This window comes from Panthera tigris, chromosome C2 (assembly GCF_018350195.1).
Source record: "Panthera tigris isolate Pti1 chromosome C2, P.tigris_Pti1_mat1.1, whole genome shotgun sequence".
NCBI classification, from domain to species: domain Eukaryota; kingdom Metazoa; phylum Chordata; class Mammalia; order Carnivora; family Felidae; genus Panthera; species Panthera tigris.
The window spans coordinates 131,232,619-131,254,106 of NC_056668.1; the positions used below are offsets into that span (position 1 = coordinate 131,232,619).

At 43.0% G+C, this 21,488-nt stretch overlaps 1 protein-coding gene across 1 annotated transcript in view; it reads right to left on the bottom strand.

Annotated features, from left to right (window-relative positions):
- Positions 1 to 1,480: 1,480 nt before the first annotated feature.
- LOC102950795 (collagen alpha-4(VI) chain-like) overlaps positions 1,481 to 21,488 on the bottom strand; it is a 147,103-nt gene continuing 127,095 nt past the window's right edge. Inside the window, 5 exon segments of the mRNA XM_042998360.1 lie at positions 1,481 to 2,042; positions 8,937 to 9,154; positions 9,640 to 9,736; positions 11,657 to 12,340; positions 13,806 to 13,896. Of these exon segments, the coding sequence (XP_042854294.1) occupies positions 1,867 to 2,042; positions 8,937 to 9,154; positions 9,640 to 9,736; positions 11,657 to 12,340; positions 13,806 to 13,896 (1,266 nt within the window). The 3' untranslated portion in view covers positions 1,481 to 1,866.

Genomic DNA, 21,488 nt, shown 5'->3' on the forward strand with positions numbered 1-21,488 from the left:
CCAGGCAGCTGAGGTTACGCCTAAAAGAGAGAAACGCATACACACACCTGCACAACGAGCAGCTCTTTCAAACAAGATGGAACATCTCCATTTCATTCTAATCATGAAAATGTGTTAGCAAAATCAGGTACAAGGTAGCATGTTAAGGAAGGGGAAAAAGATAGTATTCTAGGCATTTCTGGATTATACCAAATGATTACCTTTTGGAGAAAAGATTATAAGTGATATTTATTTCTTTCATGTGCTTTCCTGTGTTTTACAAACTTGCTGCCATGAACACATAGTTATCATTTTGTGATCAGATAAAAATAATTGCCATAGAAATAGAATCAAAACATTAATGTTTCTGTGATTATTTTATGTAAAACTGGTTCCTATCCCATCTCCTTTGTCACTGGGCTGAGAGGAGGAACAAATAGGATTCTGTTGAACCAGAAACTTGCCAGAGAGCAAACTCCCCTCTGGGTCCGTGGGGGCACCCACCAGCTGCTTGTGATCCTTTACAGACTGAACGTTTATGTCACCTCAAAATTCATATACTGAAGCCCCAATGTGACTTCATTTGGAGATACAGCCTTTAGGAGGTAATTAAGGTTAAATGAGGTCATAAGGGTAGAGTTCTAATTCTATGGAATTAGTGTCCTTGTAAGAAGAGACACGAGAGAACTCTCCCTCCCTTTCCTTCTCTCTCTCTCCCCACCCCCATCCTCATTCCCTCACTCGCTCCCTTCCTCCCTCCTTCACTCTCTCCCCACAGAGGAAAGGCCATTTGAGGGTGGAGTGAGAGGGCAGCTTTCTCAAACCCAGGAGCCCTCTTCTTTTTTCAAATCGTCCACACTTTGGTCTTAGACTTCCAGTCTAGTTTGGACTTCCAGAACTATGAGAAGGAAGTTTCTGATGTTTAAGCCACCCAGTTTGTGGTATTCTGCTATGGCAGCCCAAACTGATTCGTACATGACCCTCTCAAGGCCCCACATCAGGCACCCTCAATATCTAGCAGCTCTAGAATTCCATGTAGTGCCCATTTCTGCCCTGAAGCTGGGCCCAAGTTAGAGGCCTGGGGGATAGAGCCATGAAGCCAGAGGAAGAGCTCCCAAAATCATAATTTCTTCACTATCTATATGGAAAAACTTTTCATCCAGGGTGAACCTAGACCCTTCATTTCATATTTGCATTGAAAACATCAGCTTTAATTGTTGAGTCACCAAGTTTCAAAGCACAAGAGTCGTAACAGATGACAAAGACTCAGTCCCACGGCAAACTCACTGCTTTCTCACCATCATCTGCTATGTCACAAAATATAACACAGATTGCAGTGAGCAGGTATCACACACAGTTTCACACCAAGTGACTTAGTCAAAATACCTTTATTTTTACACAGAGTAGCATGGATTAAATATCACATTAAAAATTTCCAGACCCCCACTTTGACTAACACTTCCATGTTCTCTTAGTGACAAACAAGAATTCAAGTTGCAACTCACTTCCAAATTAGGTTTTATTCACTGCTTCCATTGAGTTTTCTTTTGCCACAGAGCCAAAAAAAAAAAATTTTTTTTTAAGTAATGTTGTAGGTAAAATTCAAGTTTCTTTTTCATTCAGTTCTAAGTCCTTGACATACTTGCTAAGTATGTCAAGGAATCTTGCAGGAACCTTTCAGTTAGTCTTTTAACCACTAGAATGCAGTCCTTCTCAAGTGACAAATCATCTGGCCCACATCCTCGCTCATAGGAAAAAATTCAGGGGTTAGGAATCTGACCAATGAGATTGTAGAGTGAGCAACATAATTTATGAGCCGTATGGTACTGTCTCAGGAAAGGTAATCTCATTTTCGTCAGCTCTGAAAACAGAAGCAGCTGCAAGGCCCTACAGGGGTATTGGGACACACCGGGCCTCGCACTCTTCCTTGGTTTGGAACCGGTTCGCGTTGCCCCCGCAGCTGCCATACCAGAACTGTTGGCAGGCCTGCTTCTCCTTGTCATAGTACCATCTCAGGGTGTAATTCTGGCACTCGCCTTCCATTGGATCGAGGGAACAAGGGCCTGCAGCAAAACGAATGCAGAGAGAGCTGAACTTCCTGCATGAGCCTGACAGCAAAGGAACGATGGTTTGGAGACACAGACTGGGAATGAATCCTAATCTCACCCCCCACTGGCCGTGTGAGCCTGAGCTTATCCTCTCTGAGCCTCAATTTCTTCAACCGTAAAAGCAATTAAAAAAAACCCCACATCCCAATGTTTTTATAAGGTGGCACAGAACATACATGAAAAGTGCAATACAGTTGTAACTATCATTTTGCACAGTACCTGGCATATGGAATGCACGCTAGACAATGTAGAAATGAGTGAAAGAATGAATGAATAAAGCTTTCTGATACCAAGAAACTCCTCAGTTGCTTATAATACTCATCTCCCTCTTTTTCTTTTTTTTTTTTTTAACGTTTATTTATTTTTGAGACAGAGAGAGACAGAGCATGAACAGAGGAGGGTCAGAGAGAGAGGGAGACACAGAATCCGAAACAGGCTCCAGGCTCTGAGCAGTCAGCACAGAGCCCGACATGGGGCTGGAACTCACGGACCGCGAGATCGTGACCTGAGCCGAAGTCGGACGCTTAACCGACTGAGCCACCCAGGCGCCCCTCTCCCTCTTTTTCAAACCGTATCAATCCCTTGCCTAATCTCAAACCTCCAGCTGTCTAATGGCCTAGCAAAAAGGCAGCTTATTTATTATATAGTATACCCTGACACTTGCCCAAGAAGTTAAAATATCTCTTCTAAGAAAAACATGATGTTTCTGGAGAATAAAATAGCATTGAGATCAACAAGTTACAACAGAGCAAGATTTGAGATGCCCTGAATTTTAAATCAGACGCTAATTTCCCCACGTATGTAACTTGTGCTTTCCAGAGAGAACCAATTTCCTTGGGTACACTTGAAGTCACAGAAAAATATTCCTGTCTGAGTTCAACCATACAGTATAGAATAATGGCATGCTCCAGATGGTTTCCCCTGGGTCTTCCAAGCACCACCAAATAAAGAAGATAATGTCTTCAGAAAGCAAGGGGCTAAAATTCATTGTCTGTTCCTTGGAAGACACCTCCCATTGGCATAATCAGCACAGACTAGTTTTCTTGAAGGAGTGATAAAATGTGCTGGACCCAAGGGAAAGAAATATACTCTTAATAGGGTAAAGATTTGATCATGGAAATTGTCCACAAGAAGCAAATGCTTCTCCAAAACTTGTTGGAGTCAACAGGAAAACACTCCAGTGGCAAACTTTTGGCTGTACTCTGTAGATTCAATAAACAGACTTGCGGCTCAGCAATCAGCTGGTGCCCTCTAATTTAACAAGCCAAGGACTTGTTTAAACCAATCATTCATAAAGCAAAAATAAACTACTGGGACTTCATCAAAATAAAAAACTTCTTAACAGTGAAGGAAACAATCAACGAAACTAAAAGGCAACCTATGGAATGGGAGAAGATACTTGCAAATGACATATCTGACAAAGCGTTAATATCCAAACTATGCAAAGAACTTTTAAACTCAATACCCAAAAGACAATCCAGTTAAAAACTGGGCAAAAGACACGAACAGACATTTTTCTAAAGAAGACATACAGATGAAAAACACATGAAAAGATGCTCAACACCACTCATCATCAGGGAAATGCAAATCAAAACTACAATGAGAGGGGAGCCTGGGTGGCTTACTCAGTTAAGCATCTGACTCTTAATTTCAGCTCAGGTCATGATCGCACAGTTCATGAGATCAAACCCCACGTTGGGCTCCATGTTGACAGCACAGAGCCTGCCTGTGACTCTCTCTCTCCCTCTCTCTCTGGCCCTCCCCAATTCACATACAGGTGTGCTCTCTCAAAATAAATAAAATAAACTTTAAAAAAAACTACAACGAGGGGCAACTGGGTGGCTCATTCAGTTAAGTATCCAACTCTTGATTTCAGCTCAGGTCGTGATCTCACAGCTGGCCAAGTTCAAACCCCACAGTGCAGAGCCTGCTTGGGATTCTCTCTCTTTCCTCTCTCTCTGCCCCTCCCCCCCCTCAAAATAAATAAATAAACAAACAAACAAGCAAACAAACTTTAAAAAACTACAATGTGATATCACCTCACACCTGTCAGAATGGCTAAAATCAATAACACAGGAAGCAACAGATATTGGCGAGGATACTGAGAAATGGGAACCTTGTTGTACTGTTGGTGGGCTTGCAAACTGGTGCAGCCACTCTGAAAAACAGTATGGAGGTTCCTCAAAAGTTAAAAATAGAACTACCCTACGATCCAGTAACTGAACTACTAGATATTTACCCAAAGGCTACAAAATACAGATTTGAAGGGGTACATGTACCCTAATGTTTATAGCAGCATTATCAACAGTAGCCCAATTATGGAAAACCCAAATGTTCATTGACTGATGAATGGATAAAGACGTGGTGTGTGTGTGTGTGTGTGTGTGTGTATATATATACACACACATATATATATACACATATATATACACACACATATACACACATATACACACATATATATACACACTATATATATATACACATATATACACAAAATATATGTGTATATATATATAGTGTGTATATATATATATATAGTGTATATACACAATATACATATATATAATGGAATATAATTCATATATATATATATATATAATGGAATATAATTCAGCTATCAAAAAGAATGAAATCTTGCCATTTGCAATGACATGGATGGAGTTAGAGAGTATGATGCCAAGTGAAATAAGTCAGAGAAAGACATACCATAAGATTTCACTCATATGGAATTTAACAAACAAACATAAAAAGGAAGAAAAAGAGAGGAAAACCAAGAAACAGATTTTTAACTACAGAGAACACACTGAGGGTTGCTGGAGGGGAGGTGGGTGAGGGGATGGGTTAAATGGGTGATGGGTATTAAGGAGGACACTTGTGATGAATACCGGGTATTCTACCTTAGTGTTGAATCACTAAATTCTACACCTGAAACTAATATTACACTGTATGTTAATTGGAATTTAAATAAAAACTTGGAAGAAAAAAAATAAACAGATAATTCACTTCTCTTAGTGACACTGTGGCTTTTGCCTTTAAAATCCTACCCTTGCCTTTAGTCTGAGAGACAAACAAACAGAGGCTGCTTCTTCTACATTATACTTCTAGAGCAGCACCATCCAGAACTTCCTGCAATGAGGGAAACGTTCTATCTTTGCAGATAAATACCCAGTGTCTACTGAGTATTTGAAGTGTAGCTATTGCAAGTAAGAAACTGATTTTTTGGTTTTATTTAATTTCAAATTATTTAAATTTATTTTTTTAATGTTAATTTATTTTTGAGACAGAGACAGAGCGCTAGCAGGGGAGGGGCAGAGAAAGAGAGAGACACAGAATCTGAAGCAGGCTCCAGGCTCTGAGCTGTCAGCACAGAGCCCAACATGGGGCTCGAACTCACGAGCCTTTGAGCTGTGAGGTCATGACCTGAGCTGAAGTTGGCTGCTTAAGCAACTGAGCCACCCAGGCGCCCCCAAATTAGTTAAATTTAAATAGCCAATTTGGCTAGTGGTTGTTCGGTGCACCTAGAAATGAGTAAATCTTTGATGCTTTATCTCTGAGGTATTCTTTGTAACCTAACACTCAGAGTTTTCAGTTTTATTCTATCAGTAGGATATGGCATGGGGGGCAATGAGTGTTCACCCAAGCAATTAGTGCTAGCCCCCCAATTTTACACTTACATTATTTTCACCATGGATATTAACTTTTGTCTTATTAGAAAGATCCAACAACAGCATTACTCAAACAGGTCCATAAAATCCAAGAATGAAGGGGAAAAAAGGGGGAGAGAAAGAAGTTTGTTGGACAGGTATGGGTCTGTCTCCTAGTATGTCTTATCATGCAGTCCTATCTGCAGGGGGAAAAAAACACACAAAAAATAGAGCTGTGTGCTTTGGAGAATACACTGAAATTGAAAATATACCAAGAGCAGCCTTGTTCTGTGAAAAGAGAGGATACTCATTTAATTCTTCACAAGCAGGTGCAATGAATGGTTGCCGGTGTTGTGGCAGAATTTAACTGAAGATGCAGGGACACAAAGGAGGCTATGAAAATTTAATATCTCCCTGGGCCAGAATAGACTCTAAGTAGAGGTGAAACTTGACCTGAGCAGTCAAAGTTGAGTAGATGTGGTATAGGTGGACACCGTAGACAGGATGCAGAAGGGCAGGTAAGAGTGAGCACCTCCATGGTGGCTCGGGATAAATAACAGGGCATCAGGGGCAAATAGTGCAAAAGGCATCTGCAGGGGAGTGGCAGCCAATGAGGCCCCGGAGGACCACAGCAGGGGTGTGATCACAGAGGCATGTGTCCCTTACCCCGGCACGGAAACATTGTTTGCTAAATGATGGGGAAATACAGAAGAAGAGAAACGGCATGGCCACATGTGCAGGAACATCAGAAAATGAACTTGGTGCTCAAACTGCAAGTGGAAGCAAGACAAATGAGACCAGATGGAGAACTCCACAGTTACACTTGAAGGGAAAGCCAAGCTGTGGGGAGGAAGATGCAGGAAAGAGAGATGGACCTTGGAGACGCCAAGGAGTAAGTCACACCAACATCTGGTCACCAGCTGGAGGTGGCAGGCGAGGAGAGAATGAGAAGCGTGATGTTTGGGTTTTGACTTTCCATTCCTGGGCTGATGGTGGTGCATTCCAGTAAAGGAACAGAGGAGGAGAAGGAATGAATGGGAAAGACAAATCCAGCTCATTTAACTGAATTTGTTTGAGATGACTGAGGGCATGTGCCGTGGTGCAATGTGGAGGGTAGGTCAATACACTGGTCTGCAGCTCAAGAGAGTGAAGGTAGAAGATAGGGATTTGGAGCACACACAGGGGAGAGCCGAAGTCATGGCAGGAAAGCTCGCCCCAGGGCATGTGCTCAGAGTGCTCAGGGGGCTGACCGCAGCCCCTGGGGGAGAGTATTGCGGGTTCACCATGAAATTAACTAAGCCTAAGCTTCTGGGCCCTTCACCTGCATAATCCTCTTCTAAAGAAATACTCTTTGTACTGAATTGTTATAATTTTGTTTTCTTAAAGAGAGGCTTAAATGTAGGCGTTGTGTAAACATCAGGTTCCATGAAACCTAGACCCCCGCTGTGAGGATGGGGGGGGGGGGGAGGAGGAGCCCACAGGATAGACTAGTCAGGAGTGGAAGACCAAGATAAGAATGCTATATCTGAAGCTAAGAGAGGATGAGGTTTGAAGAGGAGGCTAGTGGTTAACAGTCCCCAAGGAACCCAAGTCAGTGAGGCTTGAAAGAGCCCTTTGGTCTTTCTCGACAGTTTGGAACATGCTTGAAGACCAAGGGCTTGCTCTCTTCTCTGAGTGGACGGCTGGAGGAGAAGGTGTGCAGCCAGGCATATGGGATGTCACAGGAAGTTGTACCTGGCCACCTTTATTTCTTTTCAAAGCAAAAAAAATCATAAAAATAAAATAAGGGCATCAGCTAGAGGAAGAGACGTGGCGGAAGGAGCTTGAGGAGGTGGTGAAGGTTTAGGGTGCCCTTGGAATGCATCAGGAGAGGAACTGACCAGAGCCACGTTACAGAGGGGTGGGAAATTTGGGGGGACTTGCGGCCTCAGTGTTTGGCTGCGAATGGGATCGGATTCGATAACCAGTAAGCTCTCCTCCATCTCTTTCACTTTGAACGTGAGGGATACTGAGCCTTAGAGCAGTTGTCACACTTGTTTGCTCAGTGGACTCGCTGGGTAAGTTCCACACCCAGAGACCGTGACTGCATTGGTCTGGGCTGAGGTCTAGGCATTGACAGTTTTTGGATTCCAAGGTGGTTCTGGTGTACATCCAAGACTTAAAATCATTGCTTTAGTAAGATTACCTGAGGATATTATATACTGAAAATATAATAACTGACAAGGTAAGTTCTTCCATGCTTAATGTTCAGCCTAAGGAGGTGAAACATTGCTGTCTATGCCAGGAGTCCCAATTCCTAGATCTTTCTGGTTTTGTTATTTCCCTTTGGACATGTGTTTGCATTAGAATCCAAGAGGTAGGACATACCATTGATATCTTAATAGCTAACTTGTATCCCTCTCTGGGGCAAACACATGCACTATCAAGTTTCATTCCTCAAATAATCCTATGAAGTAAAGATTCACATAATCCCCATTTTACAGATCAGAAAACTGAGCCACAGAAGGATTAAATAATTTTCCCATGGCCACCTAGCTAGTAGCCCCAGATGGTAAACCATCTGGGCACATTCAAAACTTCTAGGCCATTATCTTTCATTTAACCTAAGTAGGGCTGACCCCACCACTCACTAGAAACCTCTTTCAGCTATCTTGTCTCTGCCTTTTCAAAACGTCAGAGTCCCACCCCACCCCATATCTCTTCCCAATGTGTTCACTGTTTTTCTTACCTTGCTGATTCCGTGGAATCATGGCATTTGCATTACTATCTGCTGTACTCAAAACTGATGCTATTTTTCTATTGTTTTAGATGGATCCAAAATGTTCCTTAAACTTGGTCAGTTTATATGTAGCCACTCATAGAGGAAGGAACCTTCTACTTTCCTTCAAGGTCAGGAGGATGTTCACCACTTCTGCAATAGATCATTGCTTCTGGCCATGAAGTAAACACTTCATAGGGTCTGTCTCATAATACTCCCTGAAAAAACTGCTGTTCAGCTCCACCTTTACAGTCAGAGGAAAGTTAGCCTTCATATGTTTTCTTCAATTAATTTCTTTGGTTGCGTACATGAATTTGCGCATTTGAAAGGAAAAGGTGTATTAAAAGCCAACATTTGCATGTGAACACAGCGCACAGGAATTAAAAAAAAAATTAAAACAACCTAAGGAACAAGCAGCAATTTGGTTTTTACCATAGGCAGTACCTGAATTTCTTTTTTTCCCGGTTCGTTTCTGTTTTGCAGGCATTTCTTGTTCATTTCCTTCAGCATCATATACACTCTTCTTATAATTTTCTAGTGCTTCTTGCTGAGTTATAGATTTCACTGTGGCTTTTCTATTCTCCTCTCGGAAAAAGTCTGTCATTTCAAGTGCTTCCAAATCGTCAGCAAAGCCAGATATGCCAACCTGGCCCTTGGGCAACCTGCACAGAGACAATCCATCTCAAATTGGAAAACTGAACCGCAGGAACCGGAAGGTTCAGTTCCCAGTTGACACTGGCAGGCTCAAGAAACTGTAGGTTTTGAGCATTTCCTGATGACTTCGGTATCCAATTAGCTATGTTCTCAGGTTTGGACAAATATCAAAACAATATGTTTAGCATTGTTAATTTTGCCTCTGGGACATGGTATGAGGGGCTGGCAGGGTGTAGTAGAATGGAGACTGTGTTATTTTTTGCTTTTATATACTGATGGGCCCTTTAAATTTTTTATATTGTCCCTATATTACTCTTAACATTAAAAAATAAGAAAACCCAAACCATTTCGGAGTTGTCAAACACAGGAGCATCCTTGCCCCTGTGGTTTGGGTCAGGTCAAGGACTGGCATTGCCTGTGACCTTTCTTTAGGGACAGAGTCTCCTGCAAGGGACAGAGATGTGACACAACCTCAGCTCTGCCTTCAGCCTACCTCCTGGGAGACCTAAATGACTGCAGCAAAGTGTCCCCTCGGTTCGGGCCCCCGCATTTTCTAATGAGCTCTGGAGATGGGTACTGGTTTGCTCCACCTACAAAGAAAATAAAAAATTAAGTCAAATCAAGCATAAAATAACATAAAACTTAAAAATAACATAAGCATTGGGGCGCCTGGGTGGCTCGTTCGACTTCGGCTCAGGTCATGATCTCATAGCGCGTGAGTTTGAGCCCCGCATCTGGCTCTGTGCTGACAGCTCGGAGCCTGCAGCCGGCTTCGGATTCTGTGTCTCCCTCTCTCTCTGTCCCTAACCCACTTGCATTCTGTCTCAGTCTCTCTCAAAAATAAATAAACATTTAAAAAAGTTTTTTTAAAAATAACATAAGCATATAGTAAAATAAAGCATAAAAACAAAATGTTGTCCATTAAGACATAAAATTTTAAAGACAAAATAAAATCAAATATGCAATAAAACAAAATAAAAAGCATCCAAAATAAAAATAAAATCAAACAAAACAAAATCCCAAAAGTCCCTGACACAAAATGAAAAAACCATATATATAAAATAAATTCAAATAAAGCATAAAATAAGTACTAAAATACAAGCAAAGAAAAACAAAAAAAAAACATAAAATTCATTCTATCCCATAAATAATATAAAATAAAATCGAACATAAAAGAATATACCAAAACATAAAATTAAACCTAACAAAATAAAACATACAAAAACAAAATGAAATTGGAAAAGACTAGAAAAGTGATTCCCTCCACCTGCTTCTCCCTCAGAGTCACTAAGCCACCAGCCGTCTATTATAATTCTCTCCTGTACCTCCTACGAAGATAAGGAATCTGAAATTCAGAGTGTTTCGATGACTTTCTAGGGTCACACAGCTCACTTGTGGTAAAGCTGGGACTAGCACCAATTCACTGATCTTTGTACTTCTAGAATCCAAGAGGCACAAATGCTGTCAGTACTTCTAAGATGTCCATTAGCTTCCCTTTATTCCTTCAGTGATGAAGGGGCAGCATCCCTCAAGGCCCCAATGGGATGTCATACCCCCTTATCAATGCAGAAGCGAATGTCGCCCTGTAAGGAGAGCAAGAAGGCCTGATGTGTCACAAGGAGGCACCCTGCACATGAGGTGTCTTAGACTGCACGTTGGTAGACAAAGCCCAACAGAAGCTCCTGGAAAGGTGATCGTGATAATACCCTCACCCAACCCTAACGCTCTGCATTATCGTGCTAGGGACACAGGAACCGGCTGTCTATGAATTTGGTTCAACTAGTTCTGACTGGAGGTAGGGATACTAGGACAGGAGGCGGGGAAGAATCTGGGCCAGGACCCACTGGCACAGTGCCCCTTCATCTTCCCTGCTGGCTTCATCCACCCAGCCTGAGGTGGGAGACCCGGGACATCCGTCCTGTGTCCCCAGCTCCTGGAAAGTCTCTGGAGACCTCTGAAAATAAATGTCCTTCGCTCTTCTTATCCAAGGTGTGGTCCATGGACCGGCAGCACTAGCATCGCTGTGAGCTTATTAAAAATGCAGAAGGTCAGGCCTCAACCGAGACCGACTGAGTCAGAATCTACATTTTAACATGATCCCTGGGAGACAGATGTGCACATTAAAATTCAAGAAGCACTGTTATATGCCACTGGATTCCAGACTCTGTATTCCTGGATACAGAATAACAATAACTATGCCTTAAGTTTGTACAACACTGGGCTTTCAAAGCCCCTCCGCACCCACATTCGAATGTAGGCTTCACAAATAAGGAAGAGACTGTGATCCTCATTTGGGTAAATGAGAAAATCAAAAGGTTAAGCAGAAACCTGAGGCCTCTCAGCCACCAAGTGAGCCACCAAGCCAGCACCAGGCTTGGCACGGTGTCAGGGCAATGATAGCTCAGGCACGCCTCAGCAAGGTGAAGGGTGCAATGGGTGCCTGCTCTCCCAGAGGCCAGGTTCTGGTAAGTTCCCCTCCCCACCCCACCCGGAGCGTCCCCAGTGCTTACTTTTTAGGAGGTTCAGGAAGGCCCGGGTGAACCCCTGGGCATAGGCTACTTCTGGGCCTGAGACGCCCTCCAGGCGCAGCAGGTGCTGCTCAGAGGGGAGGCTGGCCACGTCAGTCAGCTCCGCCAGCTCGTGGGCCCCTACGCCGGGGCCCAAGGCCAGCACAAACACAGTGATGCCCTTGCACTTGGCCTCCAGGGACAGAGTCCTTAGCTTCTCCCGGTCCCAGGCGCTGGTCTCGCTGGCCACGATGGGGAAGAGGACCCGAACCCGCCTGGGCAGAGGGGCTGCCAGGAGCACCTTCTCCACAGTCCATTCCAGGGCGTGGCCCAGGGCGGGAGCTCCCCGTAGAGGGCCACCGGCGGCCTCGCGGAGGTACCTCTGCATCTGCAGCCGGTGGCCGTAGGAGGTGAGGTGGAAGCCCTCCAGCACAGGGGGTTGCCCCGCACCTGGCCAGAAGCCTGGAGTTGTGTGCATCACCAGGGCCACGCGCGACCCATGGGGGGACGTGCTCGGCTGTGCGGCCACCTCCAGATCGCCGAGCATGGCGTCCACTAGACTCAGGGCGGCACGGTACACGTCAGCCCCAACGCCATAGGAGCTGTCCACCACGAATGCCACGTCCATGTCTACTGCCAGGGGTCCCGGCACGCTCGCCGTGCACTCTGGGGCTGGTCTGCACTTGTCTGGGGAGGAAGCGCCAAGAGAGGCTGGGGTTACCAGGCATCCCTTTCTTTTCCATGCAAACACATTTCCAGCCTCTCAGTAAGAATAGTTGCTGCTGAGATCTACCAGCATTGTGTTAACAAGGCAAGATGATGGGCCCTGTAAGTAAACGTGCCCATTTTTCAGAAGAAAGGATTCAGAAGATCTGATCCCACACTTAGAAGTTTTTTAACCACTAGGCCACAGCATTCTAATCTCTAGGTTCACAGACACCTGCCTGGTTCAGTCCTGGCTCTCTTGGATGAATTATCCAGCCATTTTCCTGCCTGTTTTCCTTATTTGTCAGATGGAGATAACGATAATAATAACAGTACCTACCTTATGAGGTTGTTTGTGAAGTTTAAATTAAAAAAAAAAATGAGTTAATAGATGTAAGTGCTCAGAACAATGCCTGGTGTATGTAAGAGTTCAAGCTCAATAAATACCAGCTAGGTTTAAGCTTCTACAGGAGAAGGAACTGAGGCTCCCAGAGGCCATGTGTCAAACGATTTGATGGGTGTTAAAGCAGCCCATCAACTGTAACATATTCTACAAATGGCGGTTACTGTATTTGACTCGACCGAGTTCTCAGAGCCAAATGTCCCATGGCAGTGTTTGGTCTAAGTGTGGATCAGGTAGAGGGAAAAATTAAATCTCCTTTCAATTTCACCTCACTCTGGCCCCAGATACCATGGGTGTGGATGAGAGCCCTTCACACTTGGGCATGCATGGGCTTTAGTACAAATTTCTCTCTGGCACAGATTAACATGGGGTGCAGCTACAGTGATGAAACCTGGAGACCCAGAGACACTGGATGGCTTGCCAATATCCCACCAGTGGTCAATGGAAGTTCCAGGCTTAAAGCCCAGGACTCTTTTAATTTAATTTAATTTAATTTAAGTATTTTTTAGAGAGGGAGGAGGGGCAGAGGACGAGGGGGAGAGAAAACCCTAAGCGGGGCTCCATCTCACGACCATGAGATCATGACCTGAGCCAAAATCAAGAGTCAGAAGCTTAACCAACTCAGTCACCCATGTTCTCCTAGAACCCCGGACCCTTGTGTCTAGCTTCAGAGGTCTGCCTTATACACTAAGGAGTCACTAAGTAAGGAACACAAGCCCAGCCATCTACAGGAGCCTGGCAGCACAGGTAAGAGCAGATCAGGGATAAGACAGTAGGGATGAAAGGGACTATGGGGCACTCACAGATGCCTGCCCCATCAACAGAGGTCAGGCACAACTCGATTTGGGCTGACTGTGGCCACAAGGGAATGCGGTGTGTGTGTGATTCTCAAGATAATTCCTAAGAAAAAGTGATTCCCAGATTCTAAGACTCTGCACATATCAAGCAAATACACATCTGCAGAGCAGACCTGGCCTGTGGCCACCAGTTAATTCATCCCATTCTAAAAACATCAGTCCTATCAGAAATACTATCTGGGCTTACCATAACACAGAGTGCAGCGGGCCATGTGCTCCACATCCTGTGGACTCTCGGTCTCCCACACGAACACGTGAAATCTGTTGGATCCATCCACCTAATCCAAACACATACACAAGGTTATCATTAGCTGAGTTCAATTTCCAGCCATGCTGTTCATGCTTTTCCCAATTCCGATGAGAAGGACATTAATATGATATTTTTAGAGAACATGTATAATTATATGCATAATTAGAATTTGGTATTATCTATTACAGTCATTTATTGCCATTTAATTCTCCAGTTCTAAACTGGATATGAGACTATCATTGCTGTGGGTACGTGCAGGTCTTTTGACTCCCAATGTGTGTAAAACTCAGTCAATGTCATGTCGTGTTGGAATGAAGATCAGGGAGTTGAAGGTTCGGTCATTTATAAATTCCATACATCTGGAGCTGCCCACAGTATGCAAGATGCAGTGTGGTGGGAGTTACAAACACGAACAGGCAGACCCTTCATGGTGGTGGTGGCCATATAGGTAACACAGCATTAAAATACAAAGAGGTAGATACCATAAGGGAGGACTTTCTAGCATATTCCTGGTGTTTAGGGCTGGTACATGCCCAAGCCAGAAGCCAAGAGTGAGGAGCCCTCAGGGAAGGCTTTGGGGGAAGGCAAATATGTTTATCTCTTTCCTTCAACCTTTCCAATTATAACTAATTTAATAACTGATATCAAAGCTTAAAAGCAAACTATTAATAAATCAAAGTAGTGATAATGATAATAATAATAATAATAATAATAATAATAAATCATCCAGCAAAGTCCATGTGACAACTGGTTATCAACAAACCATTCCCTCTTCTTCTTAAGGCCACAACTAGACTACATTTCCCACGCTACCTTGTAGCTATTTAAAAAAAATTTTTTTAATTAAAAAATTTTTTTGAATTTAAATTGAAGTTAGTTAACATATAGTATAATAATGATTTCAGGAATAGAATTTAGTGATTCATCACTTACATAAAACACCCAGTGCTCATCCCAACAAGCACCCTCCTTACTGCCCATCACCCGTTTAGCCCATTCCCTACCTACCTCTCCTCCAGCAACCCTGTTTATTCTCTGTATTGAAGAGTTTCTTATGGTTTGTCTCCCTCTCTGTTTATCTCTTATTTTTGCTTCCCTTCCCCTGTGATCATCTGTTTTGTTTCTTAAATTCTATATATGAGTGAAATCATATCATATTTGTCTTTCTCTGACTTATTTTGCTTAGTTAGCATAATACTCTCTAGTTCTATGCACATTGTTGCAAATGGCAAGATTTCATTCTTTTTGATCACAGAATAATATTCCAGTGTGTGTGTGTGTGTGTGTGTGTGTGTGTGTGTGTGTGTGTGTGTGTATACACACACCACATCTTCTTTACCCATTCATCAGTCAATGGACATTTGGGCTCTTACCTATGATTCAGATGTTATTCCTTTTTAACGAGTCACTGAGTTCTCTAAATCTTGTGTCGTGATTTTTTTCCCTTTCTTTCCCTCTTTTTTTCCTGCTTCATCATTCTCCATAATCTTATCTTCCATATGCTGATTTGCACTCTGCTTTGTCCATCCCTGCCATCAGGGCATCTATTCAAGGTTGCATCTCAGTTATAGCCTTTTTAATTTCGGCCTGACTAGAATTTATTTCTTGTATCTTTGCAGAAAGGGATTCTCTGGTGTCTTCTATGCTGTTTTCAACCCCAGCTAGTATTCTTATAATCCTGGCTTTAAATTCTAGTTCAGAAATTCTACTTATATCTGTGTTGATTAAATCTCTGGCCATCATTTCTTCCTGTTCTTTCTTTTGGGGTGACTGCCTTCATCTTGTCATTTTGGAGGAAGAAAAAATTAACCAAAAAAATTAAATTAAAAAATCAGAAACAAAACAAAAATATCAATTAAGAAAGCTAGATCCTAGTTATGTTTCAGCCTGCTGGTTGAAAGAAGCTTGATAGAGACAAAAGGGAAAGGAAAGAGAAAGAAAAATAAAGGAAATTTTTAAAAATTAAAAAAATATATATGTAGTAAAATAAAGGAAATAAAATAGAATAAATTTTTTTAAATTGAAAATAAAATAAATCAAACAAAAAATAATTTGTTCTTTCTGTATCCAAGAAAGAGAAAGAAAACAATTTAAGCAAAAACAGAAGGAAAGAAACTGAATAAACAAACCAGTAAACAGAATGAAATTCAAATGTAGTTACATCCAGTTTCCCCTAGAACTGAAACTGTAAACCACTCTATAGTCCATACACTAAGCAGGTGGAGGGATTTGTGCTGGTCTTCTGGGGGATGTGCCTGGGGGGCTCAGTTGGGTGGGGTTTGGTGTAATGGCTCCATTCTCCACTAGGAGGCACTGCTTAGCTTACTGAGGTGGGTTCGTGTGCATGCACACATGGGCGTACAGTAGATGTGAAAATGGCTTCACCCAGCTCCCTAGCCTCTGGTGCCGGAACTTCACACTCCCATGGACCCGCTGTCAAGCATCCCTCCCCTATCTCAGATGGGGTTATGTTTCAAAACCCCACACTTCAGAAACCCCTGAAGCTTGGACCCACACCAACTCTCTGGGGGAGGGTCTCAATGGCCGAGTGCCACCTTGCCCCAGAAAGTGTTCATGCAATTGCATAGTGGCAGAGATTCAGAGATTATGGCAAATCATAACACACAGGCAGTGCCAGGTTTCATTGTACTCTGTCATCTTTGTCCCAATACCAGCAAACGTGGCTGCTCTCTGGGGTCCATTAGGACCTTTGCCTGTGAGGAGGCTGTATGGTCTCCACCAGATGCACTCCAAGCAGGAGAACCACTTCTCCTCTTGTGGCACACGGGCCCCTCAGACCCCACTGCCTGCTCCTGGGGATTTGCCCTGCTTCCTCAACCAAACACTACCAGGCACTGAGCTTCAAACCTTCAGGCTCTGCTCTCCACTGTTTATATACTGGTGCTATTGAAACTCTCTCTTTCTCTCCATCAATGGTTTTGGGGAACAGATTTCTTGTTTAGTCACCTGCAAGTGTTTTCATTCTTTTTCTCTCTCCAGTTACTTTTGAGGGGAGTGTTTTTCTTGCACGATCCCAACGTGCCACACTCTCCCCCTTTCTCTTTCTCTCTCTGTCCTCTCTGTCTACAAAAACAGCTCCCTACTCTCTGTGGCTTTTCTCTCCCAATTCACCTCTCCACACCATGTACCTGCCAAGTTCTATGGCTCAAGTTATGCAGATTGTTGTGTTAATCCTCAGATCAATTTCATAGGTGTTCAAAATGGTTTGGTGATGATCTAACTGCATTTCAGGGATGAGAAAATCTCAGGGTCTTCATGCTGCTCTGCCATCTTAACTCCTCCCCACCTTTCCTCGTAATTAATTGGACCATGACTAGGGTCTAGCCAATGTCTAGCAAGCAGATGGATGCCATTTCTAGTGCATGCATATCTGCCAGTCAAATGTAGATGGTCCAGAAAAAGGTTCTGAGGACCTTGGGTATGGTGAGGACATTCATAGGAGCCCAGGTGCTGAAATGGGTCCATAGCACAAAACACTCCTGTCCTCCAATGCACATCAAAGGAATTGCATTATGCCAAAGGATGGCATAAATATTACTTTATTATGATAAGCCACTGAGACTTGGGCATGAATGGTTCCACAGTTAATCTTCTCTGACAGATGCAGATTATTTCCAGGACTTCCAACTCGTGATAAAATTAGGAATACTTTCAGATTATTTCTCTCCAGATGTGAGGTGATTGTTAGGTTAGTCATATCCATCCCATTGTCTGCTCTCTGCCAAACCATGAAGGACAGTGGCCCACTGCGGAGAATCTCCTCCTCCTTCATCCCTGTGGCCAGGACCAAGCAGGCTCTGGACCCTCCTCTGGAATCAAGGACCTAAGGTCTAGGGCTAACATCATGTTACTTTGGAAAATAATTTTCTGTAACATGTACTCCTTATAGAACTCTTCACTCTGTTTGTTTGGGACTGCAACGTATCCCAAACTTTATCTCTCAGAGTGAGCTTACTTGAAAGAAAATCCCATGTGGAGAAAGAAATATAAAGAGTTGGACTTTTGTTCGTGCTAATGTAACACAAAAAAAAAACCCATGGAAACTTTACTAAGACTCTTGAGAAGAAAGGCAAAATGCATCTTCTCTTCTTCCTCACATGGTTATACCTTTTGCTGAATTAGAAATTCACATTAACCAAGATCAATTAAACAGCTACTACATAAAAGCCTTAACAAGCCATGTGGCGATACAAAACTGACATAATCACACCTTCAAAGAGCTTAAAACCTAACAAGAAGGAGAGAAAAACAATTTTCAAGAAAGAAGGAGATCTATTGATATGTTTTAGGAATGTTCATTTCAAGAGCAAGGAATAGAGGGAGTCTGATGCAGATAGCGACATCTAGCACTTTAGGGAGAATGAGTAGGATACTTACTTAGCAAAGAAGCAGGCGAAAGTATTACGGTGTGGAGGAACACCATGTATGAAGGCCCAGAGTAGACAGTGGTTGCCTATAGAATTCTCCCCAGTGTTCCCACTCCCCAGAGATTAGAGAACACCCACCTCCAATGTGCAGCTACACAGCACATGTGAAACCCTGGAACCCCCTCCCCTGACAGATGGAAGAAGCTGACATGAAGGAAAAGTGCAGAGTTGCCAAAAGTCAACATTCTGATTTACTCCAAATGGTCATCAGATCTGAATACTGACCAAACCAGATAAATCATCAGGAATTAAAGAGAAGAGCGTAGGCACAGATATGACACATTGATGGCTTTACTGGAATCCACAAGAGACAATGTGAAATGCTTCTGAAAGCAGGACCCATAGCAATGTTCCAGAAGCTGTGAGAGGTTCAAAATCATCCCAGGAGTATCAATTTTATGCAAAGAGTTGTGGGGAAATGCTAAGTTAGTGTATATTATTTTTAAACCACAGGAAACCTAGGTGAAGTGTATTACAAAATGCAGGATTTGTGTGGAATTTTAAGATACTATGAAAAACTTCAAAGAAATTCAAACATCTCCCCAAGTTTGACCCATGGGAAGGGTCCTCTGCCATAGTTGGCTGTGTGACCTTGGACAAGCCTCTGGCCTCTAATTCCTCAGCAACAGAGTTTAGGATCTGAATGGATGCCATGGGATTTCTTTCTGTTTCAATACAGCCTGGTCTTCAGTTACAGTCTTCTGTATTTGCCTCATGTTCAGGACACTGTGTTACCTTTTCAACTCTGAGCAACTCAGAAGATATAACTATTCCATCTCTTGTACGCTTCTTGGAAAATTACCAAATTCAACTGAATTGGAATAGTTACAAACTTACATCTTTTTAAAAACTTTTCTTAGGGAGAATAATTTTATGGTCACGCTTAAAATTTTTACTGTTCTTAAAATAAAATTGTGGGAACAAGTACACAAAATCCAATGCAAGTCCACAGGGAAATATGATTCAGTATAGATCCATCTGTATGTAGTTGTTATCAATGAAAAATTAATTACTTTGAATTTGGACTTGCCAGCATGGTCCTTGTCATTGATAAGATGAATGAGACAATTCCTGGGAAAGCTTAAGCAGAGAAACAGTATAGGAGGGAATCCAGTAGAAAGAGAGGAGAAAATTGGCTCTATGATCCTTACTACAAACTCCCATCAGCACCAGAGTAGGAAATTTCAAATATAGAATACCTTAAACACCAAGTGATCTGCTTGGTGGGCGAAGCTTTACAGTGGTTTAAATTGACATGTTTGGTGATTCTCTCAACCAGCCTGCTGAATGCCTGGCTGTGGTCTGTTGGGATTAGTTGTGTACAAAAGACAGGAGTGTATGGAGGAGAGAAGACATGGCACATGGGTTTGTATTAATGTCCTCTTTTGTTTCACAGACAGATATTTTTGTTAAAGGATCCAGACAACCTTCAAACCCTAGCCCCAATGTTAAAGAAGTATCCATGAGCCCTGAGCTGGAGAGATCCACAGGGTTTGATTCAATGTTTCAGCTGCTGTACTAAGCTGCCAGGGTCATGGGACAATGTTTGTTTCTAGAACTAAGTTGGGGGAGGCTCTTGGCTTGGACAGATGGGAGTAGAAGAGAAGGAACCAAGGGCTGGGAAGGAGGATTTGCTTTGGATGGATGGGGAGCTAACTTGACCCTAAGGAGGGAGAGCTGGAAACCATCTGGCTTCCAGTTGAGGCAAGGACTTGGGGAACAAGAAGGGGAAACTAGACAAATTAGGGAAGGAGACAGAAATAGAAAAAGAGAATCATCATGTAACCTGTGACAGACTCCAGGAGGTTGAGTCCAGCCCCAACTCCTCGCAGTCGGCATGGTCCCATCCCACCCCAAGACTGCTATGAAACAGCTGCCTTCTTCTGGACTCCCTAGGGGTTGGCATTAGATAGAATGGGGTGTCAGGTGGCAGAGTGGGACTTGGGAACCTGACAGATTGGAGTGCAAATTCCAGGATTATGCAGTTTAGAACATGTTGCTTTCCATCTTTTTTTAAAAGTTTATTTTTGAGAGACAGAGATAGAGCATGAGTGGGGGAGGGGCAGAGATAGAGGGAGACAAGCATCCGAAGCAGGCTCCAGACTCTGATCTGTCAGCACAGAGCCTGACGTGGGGCTTGAACTCACAAACCATGAGATCATGACCTGAGCCAAAGTCGGACACTTAACCAACTGAGCCACCCAGGCGCCCCAGGAACAAGTCACTTTACCATTGACCTTCCCTTACCTCATCTGGGAAATGTAGATTATCATTATTAACTTGTGTGATAGTTATGAAGATTAGGCCAACACTCCTCAAATTTAAATGCCCATGCAAACCATCTGCGGATCTTGTTAAAAATGCAGAACCTGATTAATTAGATCGGGTAGAGTCTGAGATTTGGCATTTCTCATGGACCTGGGTAATGCTCATGCTGCCAGTCCCGGGGCCACATTCTGAGAAGTGAGGGGTGAAGGTGACAAGGCATGAAAACCATATGGCACGTGGTTGGAACGTCATAGGTGCTTACTTAATGGAAGCTGTCTAATTTAATAAATAGTTACTGGGCATAGAGGCACTCTTAAGGTCCTTGAAGCGATGGTAATAATAACAGCTATACACTGAGTATATAAATAGAAAGTGTCAGTTTTTGTGCCTGTAGACACTATCTCCTAGAACTCTTAGAACAAATCTGTGAGTTTATTCCCATTTTACAGGTGAATAAGTGAGGCTCCAGTGCCAAGAAAACATGTCTAGATAACATAAGGAACAAAAACATAGTGTGAAGCCTAATTGCCTAATTTCTTCCCTTGGTTGCTGATCCTGGCTGTATGGGAGTAACAATCTAATGGAAAATAACAACCCACATGGCCTCGGCAGCAGGTCATCCATGACCTCTGCAAGAGCCTCTTTGAACAACCCAACACTTTCTTCAAAAAAGAATGTCCTCCTCTGGCACAAAAACAGATACTCAGATCAATGAAACAGAATACAAAACCCAGAAATGGACCCAAAAACATATGGGCAACTAATCTTTGACAAAGGAGGAAAGACTATCCAATGGAATAAAGACAGTCTCTTCAGCAAGTGGTGCTGGGAAAACTGGACAGCGACATGCAGAAGAATGAACCTGGATCACTTTCTTACACCATACACAAAAATAAACTCAAAA